This window comes from Halichondria panicea, chromosome 6 (genome assembly GCF_963675165.1).
Source record: "Halichondria panicea chromosome 6, odHalPani1.1, whole genome shotgun sequence".
Lineage (NCBI taxonomy): Eukaryota > Metazoa > Porifera > Demospongiae > Suberitida > Halichondriidae > Halichondria > Halichondria panicea.
In genome coordinates, this window is record NC_087382.1 from 3,329,334 (window position 1) to 3,350,170 (window position 20,837).

At 39.9% G+C, this 20,837-nt stretch overlaps 5 protein-coding genes and 1 long non-coding RNA gene across 6 annotated transcripts; 2 read left to right on the plus strand and 4 right to left on the minus strand.

Moving 5' to 3' along the window:
- Nucleotides 1-5: 5 nt before the first annotated feature.
- LOC135336990 (uncharacterized) lies at nucleotides 6-1,886 on the minus strand. Its single transcript, XR_010394992.1, has 2 exons — nucleotides 477-1,886; nucleotides 6-203 (listed from the first exon to the last, which is right to left on the minus strand). It is a non-coding gene; the product is annotated as an uncharacterized LOC135336990 (long non-coding RNA).
- Nucleotides 1,887-2,510: 624 nt separating this feature from the next.
- LOC135337969 (beta-1,3-galactosyl-O-glycosyl-glycoprotein beta-1,6-N-acetylglucosaminyltransferase 4-like) lies at nucleotides 2,511-4,369 on the minus strand. The gene is made up of 3 exons (XM_064533991.1): nucleotides 4,226-4,369; nucleotides 3,080-4,106; nucleotides 2,511-2,894 (listed from the first exon to the last, which is right to left on the minus strand). Exons 1-3 carry the CDS (start codon nucleotides 4,310-4,312, stop codon nucleotides 2,584-2,586), a joined length of 1,425 nt encoding a protein of 474 aa, XP_064390061.1. The 5' UTR covers nucleotides 4,313-4,369; the 3' UTR covers nucleotides 2,511-2,583.
- Nucleotides 4,370-6,497: 2,128 nt separating this feature from the next.
- LOC135337970 (beta-1,3-galactosyl-O-glycosyl-glycoprotein beta-1,6-N-acetylglucosaminyltransferase 4-like) lies at nucleotides 6,498-8,375 on the minus strand. The gene is made up of 3 exons (XM_064533992.1): nucleotides 8,250-8,375; nucleotides 7,114-8,116; nucleotides 6,498-6,936 (listed from the first exon to the last, which is right to left on the minus strand). Exons 1-3 carry the CDS (start codon nucleotides 8,334-8,336, stop codon nucleotides 6,626-6,628), a joined length of 1,401 nt encoding a protein of 466 aa, XP_064390062.1. The 5' UTR covers nucleotides 8,337-8,375; the 3' UTR covers nucleotides 6,498-6,625.
- Nucleotides 8,376-8,492: 117 nt separating this feature from the next.
- LOC135336755 (bystin-like) lies at nucleotides 8,493-9,916 on the minus strand. The gene has a single exon (XM_064532600.1). It carries the CDS (start codon nucleotides 9,888-9,890, stop codon nucleotides 8,559-8,561), a length of 1,332 nt encoding a protein of 443 aa, XP_064388670.1. The 5' UTR covers nucleotides 9,891-9,916; the 3' UTR covers nucleotides 8,493-8,558.
- An 86-nt stretch (nucleotides 9,917-10,002) lies between these two features.
- LOC135337423 (alsin-like) lies at nucleotides 10,003-19,225 on the plus strand. Its single transcript, XM_064533353.1, has 17 exons — nucleotides 10,003-10,407; nucleotides 10,530-10,606; nucleotides 10,734-10,800; nucleotides 11,067-11,137; nucleotides 11,507-11,638; nucleotides 12,380-12,445; nucleotides 12,899-13,144; nucleotides 13,561-13,672; nucleotides 13,987-14,076; nucleotides 14,483-14,674; nucleotides 14,940-15,097; nucleotides 15,346-15,639; nucleotides 15,847-15,954; nucleotides 16,026-16,089; nucleotides 16,303-16,487; nucleotides 16,539-16,635; nucleotides 19,013-19,225. Exons 1-17 carry the CDS (start codon nucleotides 10,204-10,206, stop codon nucleotides 19,106-19,108), a joined length of 2,259 nt encoding a protein of 752 aa, XP_064389423.1. The 5' UTR covers nucleotides 10,003-10,203; the 3' UTR covers nucleotides 19,109-19,225.
- Nucleotides 19,226-19,578: 353 nt separating this feature from the next.
- Nucleotides 19,579-20,829, plus strand: LOC135337427 (serine/threonine-protein phosphatase 6 regulatory ankyrin repeat subunit C-like). The gene is made up of 4 exons (XM_064533360.1): nucleotides 19,579-19,741; nucleotides 19,807-19,851; nucleotides 19,909-20,186; nucleotides 20,451-20,829. The coding sequence occupies exons 1-4, from the start codon at nucleotides 19,737-19,739 to the stop codon at nucleotides 20,546-20,548; spliced, it is 426 nt and encodes a 141-aa protein (XP_064389430.1). The 5' UTR covers nucleotides 19,579-19,736; the 3' UTR covers nucleotides 20,549-20,829.
- The last annotated feature ends 8 nt before the right edge of the window (nucleotides 20,830-20,837 follow it).

The following is a 20,837-nucleotide window of genomic DNA, read 5'->3' on the forward strand; positions in this document are numbered from 1 at the left end:
CTGTGTTTTATAAAGTTGTTTATTTGTGTGCATTCAATTTTACAAAAATAACATTGAAACCATAAGTGCCATCGTGTGTGTAACAAGTTTTGAGTGTCTTCAATTAATGACTACACACATAATAATATAGTTCTGAGAATACATAAAGTAGCTCAGTTCTTCTCTTGTGAGGCTGTTTACAGCATCGATTTGTCGTAGTCCGGCTGAACCATGATGGTGTTTTTTAATAGGCATGCATACATGCATATACATAGATCTGTATTGATTATACCCTCAGATTAACTACCGTATAGCGGGTAATTTTCGTGGGGTAAAATATTCGTTATTTTCGTGGGCAGGCTGACCTCCACGAAATTTTATCGTAGGCGTGGCTTATCTGAACGTAGGAATGCCGTGTAGCCACGAGAAAACGAAATTTTTACTCACGAAAACTACCGTTTCTCGAGTTGAACGAATTTTCACCCCACGAAACTTACCCGCTATACGGTAGTTAGAGTACACGAATGGCTGTGCCCCTCAGTTTATTAAGATAACGCTCCTGCATGGCAAGATAAAATGACGTACTGTTGTAATCATCACTGCCGTGTTTGTGTGTGCATGTTCATTATTCACACCTTGAACTTTTAAACCATGATTATAGTAATTATGTGTGTACAACTACTATACTATACAAGTGCTGAGTGTCAATACACTAAGTAACTGTGCAAATGATCGAGTTATAGTGTCCAGTTAAATTATTATATAGCGATGGCAGCGCACGCATAAAAAATAGTCACGGTAATTCTTCTCTTGTGAGGCCGCTCATACAAGTACAGCTGCATCCGTGGAAGTCTCCATGGCGGAGTACCTGCCCCATTCCAATGTATGAGCAGATACTAGATCTCTACCATCTTCTTGTATGCCTCGTTTGTCAACTTGTCGAAATCTGAAACTGTACCACATGTACACAAGCACACAGTAGGGGTAAAGAGTCGCTAAAGTGACTACTATGATCAGGCCAATTCTGACATCTGTCCTAGGTGTCATTCCATTACTATTAAAGGCAAAATAAAGAATTTCTAATATCGCAATTAGAAAGTACATGAAGCACATTATCAGTTCCTTAACAAAAAGTACCGCACTTTTTCTTGAAATTAGTTTCCTTCGAACACAAAACCAAACAAGTAGAATTACATAACCAACCGAGCCTAAAAGCCCAACTGCAGGAATGGCTACAAATAGCATTATTATTTCACTAATTCCTACAACTAATACGGTTGCTTTATTCAAACCGTGGCTTAAAATGCCACCCAGTATAAAAGGTATAGGCAGCACTATCGTTACCAGCACTAACACCACTTCCAGTATCACCTGTTGTTTGGGTGTACGATTTACACAGCGCAGCTGTCTTCTCATACAACAGCTGCACGTTTGAGCACATAGTTTCCATAGCAAGGTGAAGTAAGCTGTATAGCTTAGAACGGTAGCAATCCATGTTATATACACTAATCCAAAAACATGTATTCCAATAAAATAATCACAAGTTTCAGGTATACTTGTCACCAAGCCTAATCCTACCAGCAATGTTGTAGCCACAGACAAGTAGACAAATAATCTCGTGAAGAAATTGGTCTTCTTTCGACAGACGAAAACAATGCTTACAACCAGTCCGATAATACTGAATAGAAGTGCCAGAGAGAACAGCACTATCTGTGCTAATATCAACTGTGGAATAGCATCAAGTTTCAATGAAAGTGCTGGACACTTATCATACTGTTCATCGATGGATAAGTTATTCTCTGTTGAATGTATAATATTCTCTGAGGGGTTGATTAGGTCATAGTAGTCTGAGATAATGTTTGACATCTTGGCTTATAAATCATGGCTTTAGCTACAATGTTCAGCTGTATAAGAATAAATATGGTTTAGATCTAAAAGTCAACAACACAAAGCCATATATAGCTGCTCTGTGTGTGTGCATAGTATTGTGCGTGGCAGGTGGTGCCACACAAATATACAGTAATAAAACATCGAAGTAAAACATGTGTAATGTGAAATGTTGCTAGGATTAGCCAGGAAAAGCACGAAAAAGTGTAGAAACAAGAAACCCGGCGAGTGCATAACTCCAATCTGCTACAACGTCATTCACATGTACGCACAGTTTACTGTTATGGACAATGAATACACTACTGCACCACGACAAACATATAACCTCGCTTCTTTAGGCATAACAATTAACAAGTGTGTCAGACAATGCTGAAAGCTTCAAATGGGATTAAAATGTCTTGATGAGTACACTGTGACTGCTGTTTAGTATCTGAGGTGTCAGCCTGAGATCATCCCAGTTAGTTATCCATCTTGCAATACTGAGAATAGGAGGCCAAAAGTTAGTGAAAAACTCCCCAGGGGGCCTATATCTGATATGATCAAGTATACAATTAAAGATTCCCTTAAATGTTGTGCATGGGTGAGTGATTTACCCCACAATTCTATATGTTCTTGATAGCTATAGCTATATAGGAAAAAAGTACCATGCATACACGTCAGGCTAATTAGTCAATGCATGAGAACACTCATTACACGAAAAATTGCAATAATAGTTTTTTAGTGTGGGTTGTCTCTCAAACAGTCCTCTCTGTTTCTCTTGAGGAGCTCTTCCTCAGCACAGTCCATCACCACCCGATCTTTCTCCATGAAGAACTTGTTGTGGAAGAACGTCTGGTGATCTTTCTTAGGGTCGTACATATAGTCCAGTCGATGTAGGTCACCACTGGATACGATACAAATGATATGCACCATCCAACCACTGGGACAGTGCTTCTGGTTGAAATTCCTGTCTTTGAGTCTTAGCCATATGTAACTTGACACTGTAGGTGTGAATCTTGAGTATTCATAATCTTTCCCACCAGGTACTCCTGTGTGAGTGGAGATTTATAAACTATACACTGTAGAGCCTATTGTCATTAGTCTTGTGGATTGTAATTGTATTTAAAATAATATTATATATACCATCAGCTATTATAATTATGGGCAAGATTATTATGAAGTTACCATGAGGATGACTGTATACATACTCTTTCCTACATATATAATTATATACCTGTTCTGTTGAATAAGGTAGCAACAAAATGCTCATCAGGTATTTTGGTATCTTCCATGAATCTCCGAAACTTAACAGCCTCTTTATCATGTAGTAAATAGTTGACAAAACTTTCCGATAGTCCGTAGTATGCCATACTTTTGGCAATTGTTAGGTTAAATGGTATTGGACCCAGTTTAGAGTTTAACTGTTTTACTCTTTTTCCATTAAGAATATGCTTGTATGTCCACAATTTTTGGTCATTGTTTGTAGTGGATAATTTTACAGCTGAGGTACCGTTCAGCTTGCTTAAAGTGTGAATCATTTCTCTATTTGTTCTCAGAGGAACTTCTTTCCCACACAGAGTGATTGTATACTTCCAAGGAAATGTGTGTCGCATCTTGTAGAGATCTTCTATACAATTCATCTGAGCATCAACTATCGTATGCCAGCCCCATATGACATCTTCAATCTTGTTGGGTACAATCACATTGGGCAGACAGTCGGCAATGGTGACCATCAGCTTCTGGAATGGTTCGATGGACTTTTTGTCATAGTGAATGCAGTACAAATTGTGAGGTCTGTAGATGACTTTGAGAAACCGAAATATTTGATAAGGTGACTGATAAACATTTAGAGCAAATGCTAGTGGAAATTGCCGTTCTTGCTCAGACACATAGTAACCTGGGTCCAACTCTTTCTTTATCCAGTCACAGTTGCTGGCATAGCGATAAAACTCATTATCTGATGGAATTGGCCATATTTTTTCTATCCTTGCATTGTTCACTCGTTTGATTTCATCCGAGTCACCTTTGAACAGAAGTGAACAGTTGGGTGGTAGTATGGTATCCGTGTCTTGTGGGAACCCAGAGGAAGTAATTCCCTTATCAGTTTTTTTAGGCTTCTTCATGGTAAAATTAAATTGTTTAGGTGCAGGACACAACAATGAAACTATGTTTGCCGCACTTAAGGGTGGTGTTCCGTAGTCCAATGATATCGGAACTTTAACGTGTTTCGGTGCTGGACTTGAATTTGTTGAGAGCTTCACCTGCAGAATAAGCGATTATAAAAACTGCGAATCTGTTAATGATAGTCTTTAGAGCGGTTTTTAGTAAGTGCTAGATAGCCCCTGGCTGTATAGCTATAAAGCTACTATTCCATCTCTACCTTCATCAGATACCACATGTAGAAAACAATGAATACTATTAGACAAAATGTAGTTCTTTTGAGTGCTGTTCCTACTAGTATTGTCATGCTGTACTGTGTGTAGCTAGCTAGCTACGGTAGCTAATTATCTCAACCTCTGTTGTGTGTACAGATCCGCCCCCCACATTCACACATGCTATTTTCGAATACAAGCCGCCTGAAAAACCTTGTATTCGAGCTAAATCTAGCAATAGAGCCTCGAGCTTCAGGCACGGCCTTATATAGAGGTTGCTAAAAAAATTATTATAGCAAAAACTAGCCTCGATCCCAGGCCGCACTTCCCACTTCACTTAGGGAAAGGCCGGTGAAGGAGGCTAAGCAAAAACATGCACATTTCAGAAATCAGAGTTCTAGCCTTGATCCCAAGGCCGATCCGTCCCGTCTCCAATTGAACGCTAGGCGGATCAGCCTGGGATCGAGGCTACCAGAGTTCTAGATCTACTAACAAAAGTCTGTCCTAAATCACGACATTTGGAGTTCACAATTTTTTCTAACTTCAGAAGTTATTCCGTGGTCACATGCAGTTGCTGGCATAGCGATAAAACTCATTATATCTGATGCATGAAATTGGCCATATTTGTTCTATCCTTGCATCGTTCACTCGTTTGATTTCATCTGAGTCACCTTTGAACAGCAGTGAACAGTTGGATGGTAGATCTATCTATATGTGTTGAGAGGAAGTAATTCCCTTATCAGCTTTTTTAGGCTTCTTCATGGCAACATTAGATGCAAGACACACTGAAACTATGTTTGCCACACTTAAGGGTGCATGGTGTTCCGTAGTCCAAGTTATTCTGTTTTGTTGATGAATCGAAGTTTTACATATCGTAAAGTTTGGACTTGAATTCACTGAGAGCTTCACCTGCAGAATAAGGCCGTGTATTAGTTCAATACTGCTATTTAGCTAGCTCAGATCCCCTGCATGGCTGTATAGTATAGGTAGCTATAAAAATAATGACTAATCCATCTCTAGTTTGGCTACGTGCTCTTCCGAAAAGGCTGCAATGGCATTCCAAGTAAGCAAAACTAGGTTTCAATAAATACCACATGTGAGAACTACTCTCCACAGATCACCTCAGGGCACTAATTACAGCATGAATATTGGATATGAATATCACATGCATCCACTTATGTAGCACGCAGCGCCATTAAAACAGGATGAATACTATTAGACAACTGTAGCTCGTTTGAGTGATGTTCCCTCACGGTCATGCTGTGCTTGTGTAATGCGTAAACAAATCCGCCTACCGTCAAGCATATTGCTTACGTTACTTTCGAACACAAGCCGCCATAAAAAAGTATTTTTTCTAGCGGCTTGTTTCCGAGAATAAGAGATAAAACACACACTGCAAATAAAATTATCACACAAGAATCATCACATAAAAGAAAGCAACCTGCATGCACATTTCAGAAACCAAAGCTCTATATAATTATACTAACAAAAGTCTGTTTTAGTGTTAGTTACACAGTTTAGTGTTGATACAATACATTATATGCACCACAATGAACACGATATATTAACCTCGCTAATTAACATGCATATATACAGTGCTGAGCTTGAGCTGCATGTATAAAGTAGCTCAGTTCTACTTACAGCCGTGTTAGTCAGACTGGACCATTTCGTTAACCATCTTCTTAATTTGTATTCGGTTGAATGTCAACATAATCATCGAGTACGTTTAGTACGGAAACTGTAGAACATGTACCCAAGCAAGCACACAGTATATAGGGGTTAAAAGAGCCGATATAGAGTGTGGTTACTATGATCTGGCCAACTAATATCTGATTTTGATTATTGGTTAATCTGAACACATAATTGTAAGACAAGATATCACTATATGCATCTCATACATGCATGAACTAGTTCCTTATAACAAATAAATAGCACTGCACCTACCAATTATATAGTATCCTTTGAACACAAAACTTGTCTCGGCCTAGAGATTAAAGAGAATTAAGAGCCTGAGGGATATGAAACTATATAGCTATATAGTTATACTGAAGAACACTGCATGCTGTAGGAGAGGCCGTGCACCAGTTCAACCATCCGTAGTATATACCATCTCCTATAAGCACATTGACAAGCACTATATTATAGCACCAGTTAAATCGTACACTCAGGAACTGTTTGAGTATCACTTGGGTGTACGATTTACACAACACGGCTGTTTTCTCATACAGCAGCTGCATGCTTGAGCACATAGTTTCCATAGGTGGAGTATAAGCTGAAGAGTAGTAATCGATGATAGACATAAAGAGTGCTCATAATTATGAATGCACTCCTGTTACCATGCATGCAGGCTAAAATAGCTGATTAGTTACTGCATGTGAACACTTATTATACGCAAAAAGTTGCTGTTATTATGGGTTGTCTCTCAAACAGTCTTCTCTGTTTCTTCTGAGGAGCTCTTCCTCAGCACAGTCCATCACCGTTCGATCTTTCTCAATGAAGAACTTGTTGTGGAAGAACGTCTGATGATCTTTCTTAGGGTCGTACATATAGTCCAGTCGATGTAGGTCACCACTGGATACGATACAAATGCTATGCACCATCCAACCACTGATGGAACAGTGCTTCTTCTTGAAATTCTTGTCTTTGACTGTTAGCCATATGTAACTTGACACTGTAGGTGTGATTCTCGAGTATTTATCATCTTTCCCACCAGGTACTCCTGTGTGATAGTTATCAGTCATACAATTACTCAATTAGTGTCAGTATAGAAAGTAAGAGACTATAATAATATTGTCATTCTTGTATATATAATTATAGTAAAATCGTATTTTATGCATATTATTATTATGGGCAATATTGGTATGAGGATGACTGTTAGCCTTTCCTAATATAATACCTGTTCTGTTGAATAACGTAGCAACAAAATGCTCATCAGGTATTTTGGTATCTTCCATGAATCTCCGAAACTTAACAGCCTCTTTATCGTGTAGTAAATAGTTGACAAAACTTTCCGATAGTCCGTGGTATGCTGTACTTTTTGCAATTGTGAGATTAAACGGGATCGGGCCAAGTTTAGAGCTTAACTGTTTTACTCTTTTTCCATTAAGTTTATGCTTGTATGTCCATCTTAATTGGTCGTTCTTTGTAGAGAATAATTTTATTGCTGAAGTACCGTTTAACTTGCTTAAAGTGTGAACCATTTCTCTATTAGTTCTCAGAGGAACTTCTTTCCCACACAGAGTGATTGTATACTTCCAAGGAAATGTGTGTCGCATCTTGTAGAGATCTTCTATACAATTCATCTGAGCATCGACTATCGTATGCCAGCCCCATATAACATCTTCAATCTTGTTGGGTACAATCACATTGGGCAGACAGTCGGCAATGGTGACCATCAGCTTCTTGAATGGTTCGCTGGACTTTTTGTCATAGTGAATGCAGTACAAATTGTGAGGTCTATAGATGACTTTGAGAAACCGAAATATCTGATAAGGTGACTGATAAACATTTAGAGCAAATGCTAGTGGAAATTGTCGTTCTTGCTCAGACACATAATAACCTGAGTCCAACTCTTTCTTTATCCAGTCACAATTACAGGCATAGCGATAAAACTCATTATCTGATGGAATTGGCCATATTTTTTCTATCCTTGCATTGTTCACTCGTTTCATTTCATCTGAGTCACCTTTGAACAGAAGTGAACAGTTGGGTGGTAGTATGGTATCCGTGTGTTGTGGGAACCCAGACGAAGCAATTCCTTTTTTAGGCTTCTTCATGGCAACATTAAATTGCTTAGATGCAGGACACACTGAAACTATGTTTGCCGCACTTAGGGGTGTTCTGTAATCCAATGTTATCGAATGTTTCGGTGCTGGACTTGAATTTGTTGAGAGCTTCACCTGCAGAATAAGCAATTATAAACACTGCGAATCTGTTAATGATAGTCTTTAGTAAGTGCTAATTTAGCTAGATAGCCCCGGGCTGTATTTGAGTATAGTATATATAGCTATAAAGCTACTATTCCATCTCTACCTTCATCAAATACCACATGTAGAGAACAATGAATACTATTAGACAAACTGTAGCTCTTTTGAGTGCTGCTCCTACTAGTATTGTCATGCTGTAGCTAGCTACCTTTAATATCTCACCTCCTTTTGTGGTGTGTGTTGCGCATGAACGTATCCGCCCCCACCCTTTGCTATTTTCGAATACAGGCCTCGAGGGTGGAGTTCAGGCACGGCGTTATATAGAGGGTTGCATAAATCCCTGAAAAAATACAGCGAATAATAATTATAATGACACAAGATTGACAAAAAATCACATAAAATAAAATAAAGCAACCTAATCAGTATGCATGCACATTTCAGAAACCAGAGTTCTACTAACAAAAGTCTGTCCTAAATCACGACATTTAGAGTTAACAATTTCTCTTCTAACTTCAGAAGTTATTCCGTGGTGTGTTTTATGTCGAATCAGTTCAACTAGTGCTTCTTTCTGCTCCACTGACATGTCCTCCTTGTACCTCTGCACAAATGTCAGCAAACACTGATGCCATAAAACGGGTAAGTCTCTTGGGTCACTTGTAAAGCGAACAAAATGGAAAACGATTGCATCAATGACGCGATACGGGAGAGCATATTTCTTATCAAGGAGAGTTCGAATAAAGATGCTGTTTGCACCGGTATAATCCATTTCGGCCATTTTCAACAGTGCAGCACTTGAATGTAGCATGGGCACACTGATCCTCGCCATGACACTGCTGATGATGAGAGCCTCGCGGAGAGTACAGGTCCCAGATTCACACAGCGGAAGTAGAATCCCTTTGAAGAATGCGGCAGGCTTGTACAACGACTTCTTGAGGGACATGTAAAGGTGAAAATTGAGTCGTTTGTACTCGGAAATATCGTCCCTGATTCTGGGTAAGAGTACAAGGTTGAAAAACCGTTGTGCTTTCTTGGCATTCAAATTGGAAGCGAAAATTCGAGTGGCTTGAAACATGGCGGCAGCAGTCCAGGTATCGGGACACGTTAGGTAGAGGACTTCCTCCCAATTAGACAGAGATGGTATCACTTTGAATGCTGTGGGCAGTTTTCCTGATCGATATTTTGATAAGATGACGCCTACTCCTCGAAAAACCTCAACCACTTTTGGATCCATACTTGCACTGAGAGATTGGGCATCGGATACTTGCGTGGCTATTTCCGTCTCCTTGTCTTTCACTTTCTCCCAAATCATGTCTGCCAGGGTTCGTCTGGGTGCAGGGTCAGGGTTCATAAACAGCGCCATAGCTCGCTCGTCTTCTTCTCTCACAACCGGAGAAAAATCTAGTTCTTCAGTTTCAGCAAATTCTTGTTCGTCATTTTCAGAGTCTTCATCATCGGAATTGATCATCTTCACTTTGCTTGAAATAGTTAGTTTCGGGGTTCGGGTGGCACCAGCTGAGGTGCGCTTCTTAGCAGCCGCGGCTCCATAGCTGTACAGTTCTTCAAGTTCCTCTTGCTGAGCTCTAGCTTGCTCCAGAATCTTGTGCGATAGAGCTCCTTCGACATACTCAGATTCTTCCCTAGACTTCTCATGCTTCACCTTCGTCCTCTGGGCCTGCCTGGGGGCATCTCCGTCCAAGATCTGCTGTGCTAGAGACTGATGGCGTTTAGCTTTCTTCTCTTTGCCCATTTTTTAGCGACCACGTGGCTGTGAAATATCATGTTTTTCGCTTAATTAGGAAATAAAAGTGAAGGCTAGAAAGTGGGCGTAGCTGATAAATACACACCCACGTGGCCACTTTAGTGTGTACATGACTGTGTAGTTGCAAAGCTTCTGTTGGTGTGTATTCAACAGCAGGAAAAGCATTTCACAGGCTTTAACTGGTTAATTAGCCCTTTTGTACTCTAGTACTGCAGTTCAACATTGATACAGCTGTCGACCATTCTAGCTAGCTAGCTACAGCTTGTAATCCCTCACTTCATCACTGCACTGGTTGAAGAGTATGTCTGCAGCAGTGTCATTGGCAAGAGAGCAGTCATCCAGCAGTTCTTCTACTAAGAGGAGGGCTAGGATAGTCTCAAAGTCAGAGGTGCTTGTACTCTGCAGGCCTTGTAGCAGGAGGCATCGAACCATCTCAGTTGGAGTTACAGTGGAGAGGGGTTGCATTCAGATGCATTCAGTGCAAAGAAAAATGGCCCTTTTCAAGGTTTATACAGTAGCCTCAGTTTAATATGATTTTGACTATTTATTAAATATATTTAATATGAGCTGTGTTATAAAGTTGTTGACTGAATATATAACTCCGAGTCTCTTGGGTGATTTCTGCAGACAAATATTGATGTTATTCATGACCTGAAAACAGTCTGGGTGAACGACATGATTGACGACGAGACCGGAGATATTAGGTATATAAGTTGATAATAATACAGCCATTATTTTTTATATAACTAGCCAATGAACAACCACTTGACCTCGTCATTTGACCTCGGTACTGACTGGCATGAATATTTATATTTTGTTCGTATATTATAGGAATTGCTTTGCAGTACTGACTCCAGAAAACGAGTACATTTTGCAATCAGCTAACCATCGAACAAAGGTAATGCAACCATATTAATTACGCGTTACTTACCGTATAGCATGCAGGCTATTTTCGTATAAGTGGCATAATCCCAACGAAATGTACTATATACATCACCATTCCGAGTTGTATAATTATGAATACGAAATATTAAATGCATGGGTAGGGCATACGAAATTTGACCAATGAAAATTCACCCGTAACAAAAACGTACTGATAGCTGCTATATACAGTCCTTATGTAACCTCTCCACATTATAATTATATACCTGCATATATGCACAGATTGAGTGGATGCAAGCCATTTCTGTTGCAGTCTCACAGTCCCTCAAGTTTCGGGGGAGCTACAGACCTAGGTATGTCGATTAAAATACTTTCACTGAAATTCTTCTCTTTAAACTAACACATAATTCACCGGTTCATTAACCTATGAGAGCATGTATGCCCTTAAGGTACATGTAATGTAGTGGGTAACCACACAGACAGCTGCATATCTGGAGCATGTTTGTGTGGCCTTCTGTATCGACTAATGCTCTGATCCAGAAACAATATACCACCTCTCCATTATATTCATATAGACCACACACACTTAGTCGGAAATTGTGTTTTTGTTGTGTCCATTTTTGAAAGGAACATGTGTGGTTAGACTCATCATGAGCTAGTTGGACAATCGCACACACGCACTGTCCATTCTTTAAAATGTATTGTATTGATTGATTGCTTAGTAACTGGAGCAAGCTAGACGATCTACGAAAGTGGCTGTCTGTTAGAGAGGTGGAGTTTCACTACAGGACACACCCACTTTACAAGGGAGCAGTGTACACTGGGAAATGGAACCTTGGAATGCCCCATATATGGTAATTAAGAAAGAATAGTTGTGGAAACCGTCTTTAACATTTCTAGCTGTAATTATTGATCACACTATAGTGCGTGTGCATGTCTTGATTAAAATTGAGCGTTCACTGCGATTTTGTATATCTAGAATTCTTAGCCAACTTTACAAATAATTATGCTTGAAATAAGTGTGAAAAAATGCACTTAGTGTATAAACAGTGCTAGCGTAATTACTTTGTAGTGTCTTTCGCGAAGTCATATTTGGAGTAAAATTGCCTCTGGCATAACTTGTCAGCTAGCTCTGTCATGTGATGATGTCAGTGTGCCCCAATTTAGCCTTAGGCAGTAAGTGTAAATTTGGCTGTATTTTTCCAATGTTTACAATCACTCGTAACCACTGGACCATGCTTGCATGAATGCGTGCTCAAAACCCCGTGCATAATTTCGTTAGCGCGTTGGCATATTCGTCTGTGCTCTGTATACCTGCTAACCACCCTCACACCACACACCTACACACACACACCTACACACACACACCAGCTATAGTACCACACTAGCTTATACTGCTACAACTCTTTTTCACCTCACTCGAAATTCAAACCTTATAAGTCAACCACTAGCTTGTACACAGTGGGACCACACTCTTAGAGCATTTTTAAAACTGTCAAGTGAGGTGAAAACGGTTGTATGGTTGTATCACACATCACACTACATGCATGCATATACGACACTTGTCACATGTGCATATCTATCATCTATTACAGTGGATCCATGAAGTGGCCTAATGGCGACTGCTACGAAGGAGAATTCTTGTTTGGGAAATTCCATGGGTGAGGCTATTATTGTTTTGTAAACACATAATCAGCGACTCTTTATTCTTGAAAACAAACAAACTTATGGCCTTAAGAATCTCTTGAAATGTCGAACTTTATGGTGATTAGAATTTACTAAGTAGTAGTTAAAATGCAATTTTTTTCAGCATACCTTTAGTGCGGTAGTTGTGTTCTTATTTCATGTGTATAGCTTCCAACTTGCTGCATGTTTTGTATGGCATTTATTGGTCTAAACGCATGCAAGCATGACCATATTAAGCCTTGCTTGTGCATACAACTATTTTCAATATAATTATCACTTGTAATGATTATGTCATCAAATCCAATGCGAGTGTCCGGAAATTTTTGTTTTTCAAATTAATGTGCTATCATTTGCAATATCAAGAACTCCACATACACCCCTCACACCTATCACCACTCACATACGCCCACACACACACACACACACAGCACTGGTACGATGCTCTGGCTCTCCCATCACAACAGACGTACCTACACTGGCAGTTGGAGAGACGGTAGCATACAAGGCTACGGTGAGATGACATACACAGATCACACCGTGTACACTGGGTGGTGGTCCATGGAAAGAAGGTGTGGTCACGGTCGTCTGGATCTACCTGAAGGGGGCGGGGCTTATATCGGAGCCTGGGAAGGAGGGAAGAGAAATGGATATGGCATCTTTAACAATGTGGCTAAGTAAGTACTTACGTGATATCATATACTTTAGTTAGCATTAACTTTTAGCATTTAATTTCCAGCATTATCATATTTCAGCACATGCATGTACCAGCTGCACCATTTGGAATGCAATTAGACCAACATTGTTGATGTGATGGCTATATTCATCCTCTATCTCACCCAAATTGTCCCTATTATGTGGTAAACTAGCTAGCCTAAGAGGTGGTTATTTTTGTCTAGAGGTGGTTAATACCAACCACCACCATCGACCAGTGTGGGAACATCACTGTATAATAATAGTACTCAAGAACTATTATTTATATGACTGTGTTATGTGTTATGATTTCACGCAGCATTTCTCTAGTCTACAGAGAGGGATTAATTTTGTTTATAATTAATGATTTTTACTCTAATTACTGTTGCTATGGCTTCAGATCCGAGCGCTATCTGGGCATGTGGAGAAATGATAAACGACACGGACCCGGGATCTTGGCGGCAAACAACAAGTTCTACTACTCTGGAAACTATGACAATGGAGAGAAGAAAGTACGTTATAGCGAAGCGTGTACATTAATTATTGTTGCCCTATAGTGAAACTACCATTGGTTCTATCCATTTTGACTTGCATGTGTGATTTTTATGTGCGGGGTTGGTGCAAATATTCGTATGAACTGCCTAGTGACGTTGAACCTATTGCAATCGATTTTGTAGTTTTAATTTTCAGCTCTACAATAAAAATGTCCACCATACGAAAAAAAACAACGCTTTATACAGTTCTATGTTCGTGATTGCAAAATGGATGCACTGCATATTATGTGGTTTAGGATTTAGTTGATTTCCATTCCCGTTCCCTGCTACAGTTGTTTGGTGGACGGAGCTCCGAGTCAGTGAACCAAGACGATAAGTGGAGTCCCATATTCCAGTCCGCCAGTGCACTCCTCGAACAAATGGTCAGGGATAAATTATTTCAAAGACTTTGTTTAGTAATTATGACAGATGTTGTTTATACTCTCAATACTACTGAATTGACAGCTGTGCATACCATCACCTTGGAGATTAGTCTGGCGAATAATGTCAACACTGTTTAGTTTCAGCTGGAGTGAATGTACACATTAGTTAGGGTATAAAAATTAAAAATGTATTCTAGCTCATCGAATGGGCGCCATAAACAATCAAAAAGCTATTTGGCGCCAAATAGACCTTTGATTTTTTATAACATTCTCTCTAAGATTTCAGACCAACAGAACAAATTAAGTTGCTTCATTTTGTCATTCTGCATGCATGTGCTAATAGATAATACTCTTATCTGTATACGAGTGTCTGCATTAATATTCGCTGTGCTGCACTTGTGTGTAGGTGAGCATCAGTCACAGTGATGGTGGTCAAGAGATGCAGCCTCTCAAGGTAGAGGCAGCTGGTAGTGATACAGACAGTGCCGTGGCCATGGATTTCAGTGATATTGGAGCATCACCTGACATGGACGTGAGCTGTCGGACGTGCCACGGTAGTCTCCGAGACGAGGGGGAGTGTGTGGTGTGTAGAGTGGAGGTGAGGCTATGTGTAGAGTGTGGGGGTGGTGAAGGTGTGTGTGGAGTGGGTGTGCGTGGGTAGAGGTGAGACTGAGTGTGAGGGTGTGTGTGTATGTGTGTGGACGGGTGAGTGGGTAGACGTGAGGTGTGTGTAAAAATAGGAGTAGTTTCAGACGATATTTTCCCTGGTATACAAACAGAACATCTAGAGCAACAATAAACCGTTTTCCTAGTGCACACAATTACATCAATTAATTCTCTCACCATGCACGCACACCATGCAGGGCTTCAAGTCCAGTGATCATCCCCTGGGGCTACTAGTCAATATCCTCACAAGGTGTTTCAACGAGAGCTACTCGGGCATTGGTTGTCATAGTAGCCTCCTCTCCCACGCAGTCGGAGAGTTGTGCTCCATTACCACAAGACTACACCATCTCGTAAAGTAAGAGCTTCTCTTTGGAGCTATGGAAAGCTAACGTATTATTGACAATGTGTGCATGCGTGTGGCATTTCCAGTATTTAATGTACTAAAAATTCAGTAGCTGGCACACGGTGTTTTTTGCTGTATATTAGGTTGTAAAAATATGATTTTAATGAAGTTTATCACGTAGTTATAATATAACTACGTGATAAACTTCATTAAAATCATATTTTTCCTTTATTATATCCTTCCTCCCATTACACCTACAGATTGCACTGCCCCACGCTGATATCAGTAGACGAAGATGACCTCACTGGAAAACCCAAATCACAACTGAGTCTCCTGTTAAAATCCCGCAAGGGGTTTCGAAGAACCTCACAAAAGAATAGCTTTGGTACAGACCCAAGCTGGCTACACCCGATATTACTACCGTCCATTTTCAAGACTCTCTTTGCACTGTACAGCGAGCATCATCGCGAGGACAGTAAGAGGCTGAGTGAGAAGATGGCGACGTTGGACACGATGAGTGACGAGAGACTCTGTAGAGCCGTGGGTATTCCTAGGTGAGGGATGTACATGTAAGCTTAGTGAGAGGCCTTTCAGATAATGCGAACTCATTTTTTCTTCGGCTATATACACTGCACATGTTCTAGTGTACGTACGTATAAATAATTTTATTGCTATGCCGGTATTTTCCTGAGATCTTAGTATGGCATCCATGTATATAACGTACCGATTAATTAATCGATTGTTATGTTTTCTGTTTCCAGTTTATATCAAGACTATCTACAGCGTAACCAAGACAACGACGATTCCCTCCTCACCACACCCCTCTCCGACAGATGCGAGAGCGCTGCCCTCATACTGCAGAGAATCAAGTAAGATCTACATCTTTAATTTGTACCCGACAGTATATACTAACCACCCCCTATCACACACACCCACACAGTCAGTTCTCCACACCTCAGAACAAGTTGCTGTGTGTACAAGAAGCCAACGATGAACTTGTGAATGTAAGTGTTTGTGTAGCATTATTTCTGACAGATTCAGTAAATTTGACAAGCCAACCAAATTCTTATGGTCTTGTGTTTGGGCTACTCTAGAGTGTCCGTTTCTTAACCTAAGAAGTACATTTTGTACATTTTTGAGAGCGGTAATCATATTTTACGCTTAAATTATCAATCAGATCCGTGGTGTATATAGTGTGACTTTATAACTTGGTGTAGCTTCTGGATGAGCTGAGGGACGACCAATCAACTTATGACTCAAGGGACCCCCCACTCTCCCCACTAGACGATCCCCCACACATTGACCCCCAGCAGGGGGCAGAGTACCCCCCACATAGGCAGTCTGTGGGAAGAAGGAGGAGTGTTCCCACTGGACTGTTCTCATTGGTCGCTGTGAGATCTAGGTTAGTTGCACGTACATGCTGATAGTGTGTGATACGTGAATATAATTATAGATTGGAGAATCTTTGCTCTGAGATCCAGTTTATTCAAGACTTTGCCGGAACGTACCTCCTGACTGGGAAAAATGGATTCCTGCTCGGCAAGCTACAGGTGTGCGCATTGTGTACACTTTAATATATCTCATACAGAAAAGAGGTTCATTATAATTATATTATCTCAGCAGCTACCAATAGCTAGTGCTCTAGTGCAGAGCTAATTACTAAGTAGAATAGCAACTTTCTATTAGCAGTTTTTGCTATGCATGATTTGGAAATGGCCTTCAATGTGAGGTTTTTATGTAGACTAGCCAGAGCGAAGCTTTAACGTTGCTTGAGGCTTGTAGTAACTATTGGTTGCAAAGTCTTCTTTGTGTTAATATATAGCTTAGCTTGCTTAGCACTATTCTAATCAGTTATAGGCCTCGTCCAACGGTCTCTATGGGATTATGAGACCCTCAGGCCCTTAGTAGCGCCCTCGCTGCGCTCGGGGGCACTACAGCCTCGGGCCCTCAGGGTCTCGTAATCCCATAGAGACCTTGGATTCAGTCTATAACTTCGTGTGTCGGCTTTATATACTCTACTACTAGTACCAAAGCTTAAACACATGCTATGGGGAGACTTTGAGGCACATTAACCTGGCTGCATTGTAGAGGGTATATACAACACAAGCAACTTAATTAAATTGATCTTGTCACTGATTTAATCTATCTATAATTAAAGTTATGGCAGTTAAAAGACACCCCCCCCCCCCCCCCATCTGTTTAATCTGATTTTGGGAATCTTTCAGCTGCCATAACTTGAATTCTGTGGATCGAAAATCAAATATTTTATGTTTTCTGAAAGGTTAGAAAGAGACCTTTCAAATGGTACCATTAGTGTGACGATAGTGTGACGTTTGTGTACAGTAGTGTGATGGTAGTGTGGAAACACACCATTTGAAAGGTATTTTTCTACGCTTTCAGAAAATCATAAAATATTTGACATTGGATCAACTTTACTGAAGTTATGGCAGTTAAAAGACCCCCCCCCTCCCCATCCGTTTAATCTGATTTTGGGAATCTTTTAGCTGCCATAACTTGAATTCTGTGGATTGAAAATCAAATATTTTATGTTTTTCTGAAAGCTTAGAAAGAGACCTTTCAAATGGTATATACTATCAGTGTGACGATAGTGTGACGATAGTGTGACGATAGTGTGGCGATAGTGTGACGATAGTGTGACGTTTGTGTACAGTAGTGTGATGGTAGTGTGGAAACACACTATTTGAAAGGTATTTTTCTAAGCTTTCAGAAAATCATAAAATATTTGACATTGGATCGACTTTACTGAAGTTATGGCAGTTAAAAGACACCCCCCCCCCCATCCGTTTAATCTGATTTTGGGAATCTTTTAGCTGCCATAACTTGAATTCTGTGGATCGAAAATCAAATATTTTATGTTTTTCTGAAAGCTTAGAAAGAGACCTTTCAAATGGTATATACCATCAGTGTGACGATAGTGTGACGATAGTGTGACGTTTGTGTACAGTATAGTGTGATGGTAGTGTGGAAACACACCATTTGAAAGGTATTTTTCTGAGCTTTCAGAAAATCATAAAATATTTGACATTGGATCAACTTTACTGAAGTTATGGCAGTTAAAAGACACCCCCCCCCCATCCGTTTAATCTGATTTTGGGAATCTTTTAGCTGCCATAACTTGAATTCTGTGGATCGAAAATCAAATATTTATGTTTTTCTGAAAGCTTAGAAAGAGACCTTTCAAATGGTATATACCATCAGTGTGACGATAGTGTGACGATAGTGTGACGTTTGTGTACAGTAGTGTGATGGTAGTGTGGAAACACACCATTTGAAAGGTATTTTTCTGAGCTTTCAGAAAATCATAAAATATTTGACATTGGATCAACTTTACTGTTACCCCCATCCGTTTAATCTGATTTTGGGAATCTTTCAGCTGCCATAACTTGAATTCTGTGGGTCGAAAATCAAATATTTTATGTTTTTCTGAAAGCTGAGAAAGAGACCTTTCAAATGGTATATACCATCAGTGTGACGATAGTGTGACGATAGTGTGACGTTTGTGTACAGTAGTGTGATGGTAGTGTGGAAACACACCATTTGAAAGGTATTTTTCTGAGCTTTCAGAAAATCATAAAATATTTGACATTGGATCAACTTTTAATTACTGTTACCCCCATCCGTTTAATCTGATTTTGGGAATCTTTCAGCTGCCATAACTTGAATTCTGTGGGTCGAAAATCAAATATTTTATGTTTTTCTGAAAGCTGAGAAAGAGACCTTTCAAATGGTACCATCAGTATGACGATAGTGTGACGATAGTGTGACGATAGTGTGACGTTTGTGTACAGTAGTGTGATGGTAGTGTGGAAACACACCATTTGAAAGGTATTTTTCTAAGCTTTCAGAAAATCATAAAATATTTGACATTGGATCAACTTTACTGTACTGTTTGTTCCTTGCATGCAGGACTGCCACTTCCAGCTTCAAGAGCTTCGATTACAAGAATTTGAATCAAGTCAAGAATTGTTGAACAGAAAACGAACAATTACTTATGTCAGATAAAAACATGCAACGAGTATTTACGACTATATATACCAGCTGCAACTAATTAACACAAAGCGTACTATAACTAATTTTTATCACACTGTATCAGGAGGCCTAGGAAATTTGCATTTTCTGTCTGGGTAACTTCTTCCTTATATAGGGTAACACTAACAGATACAGGATTTCAGGTGCTGATGCCTCGGCGGAGATGCCAAAGCTACATAAGGCCATGCAAAGTCAATTTGTAGTTTCTATATAGGCCTATATCTACAGAAAAATATCGGATAATGAACAGTTGCTCGTTGGTTTTGCCAGTTGCTAGAGGCATGCAAATCTACCAAATTAATAATCTTCTGTGGACAAAACATTGTTTTTGTGGGCAGCCATTCTGATCTGTTGTTCTGTTGTTGTTATGTGCAGTCGTAATTATGTGTAATGGAATTCCCCTTACACACAATAGAGGGTGTGTCTGGCATGTCAGTGGTGAGGGTATTCATATCATTCCAAGAATACAAGCTCCTCTGGGTACTACTGTGGTACTCCCCCAGAGGAGATACAACACACATGCCTTGTAATTGAGAGCTAGCTGTGCAGTATTGGATCTTTCTTTATACCAGTGATATATAGTAGAGAGAACTTGATAATTATGGAGTGAGTGATATTGCATGGTTACTGTATAATTTCACTATAAATATAATTAAACTTTTACTCTATAGACAACAAGCTGAGGATTGGAGGGAGCCTGTTAGATGGCAGGGCCGGTAAGTGCATGATGTATGATTACTGCCATTACATGCAGTATATATAATTAAAAATAGGCAACAAGCTGAGAAGTTGCTTAGTACTGTTAATAATGGTGATGTCAGGAAAGTGAAGTCCCTGTTGGCACGTGGGGCCGACCCCAACCATCCTGATTGTTTTCCGTTACACCGTGCTTGTTTATTTGGTTACCTGGAGATAGTGAAGGCACTTGTTGAGGCTGGGGCAGACCCTGAGAGGAAGAATAAGGAGGGCTTGTCTCCAGTTCATTATGCAGCCTCTAACGGTCATAAGGAATTGTTGGTTTACTTGATCAGGGATTGCAAGGCCAGCGCTAGTGAGTAATAATTAGTTCTAATTCATTCAGCTGCTAAATGACTGTGTTTAAATAACGATGTATATGGGCTAATCACATCGCTATAGTTAGCTGCAGAGTGGGTTATAGTTTAAAAAACGACAAGGTTTTTCGGTTTTGACCTCTGATGGATCGTTATGTACATAAAATGTTCATTGGGCGCTTTGAGTACCTGGCCTAGAGAGGGCCATTAAAAGATTGCTCTTACATATGAAAATATTAGTGACACCCAACATTCATGTATAGATACCAGGGACCAGTTCAACAATACTCCACTCCACTATGCATGCTATGATGGTGACCTAGATATGGTGCAGTACTTGGTGGAAAAAAAAAACTGTTGACCTTTTTTTTTATTAACATTTTCTTTTAAACTGCCCCCCCCTTTTCAAAATTCCTGGATCCGCCCCTGAAAAGTGTGTGTTTAGAGATAATTTCTGACAGGTTAAATTGACCAAGCCAACTACGGCCTTGTGTTTGGTAGCTACTCTGGAGTGTCCGTTTCCCTAAGACGTGCATTTGTACATTTTGAGAGCGCTAATAACGCTTAAATATCAATCTGTAACGGACAATACTGAAAGTGTTTAAATATCCGCTGGTAGAGATAAATTTGTGACTTTATAACTTGGTGTA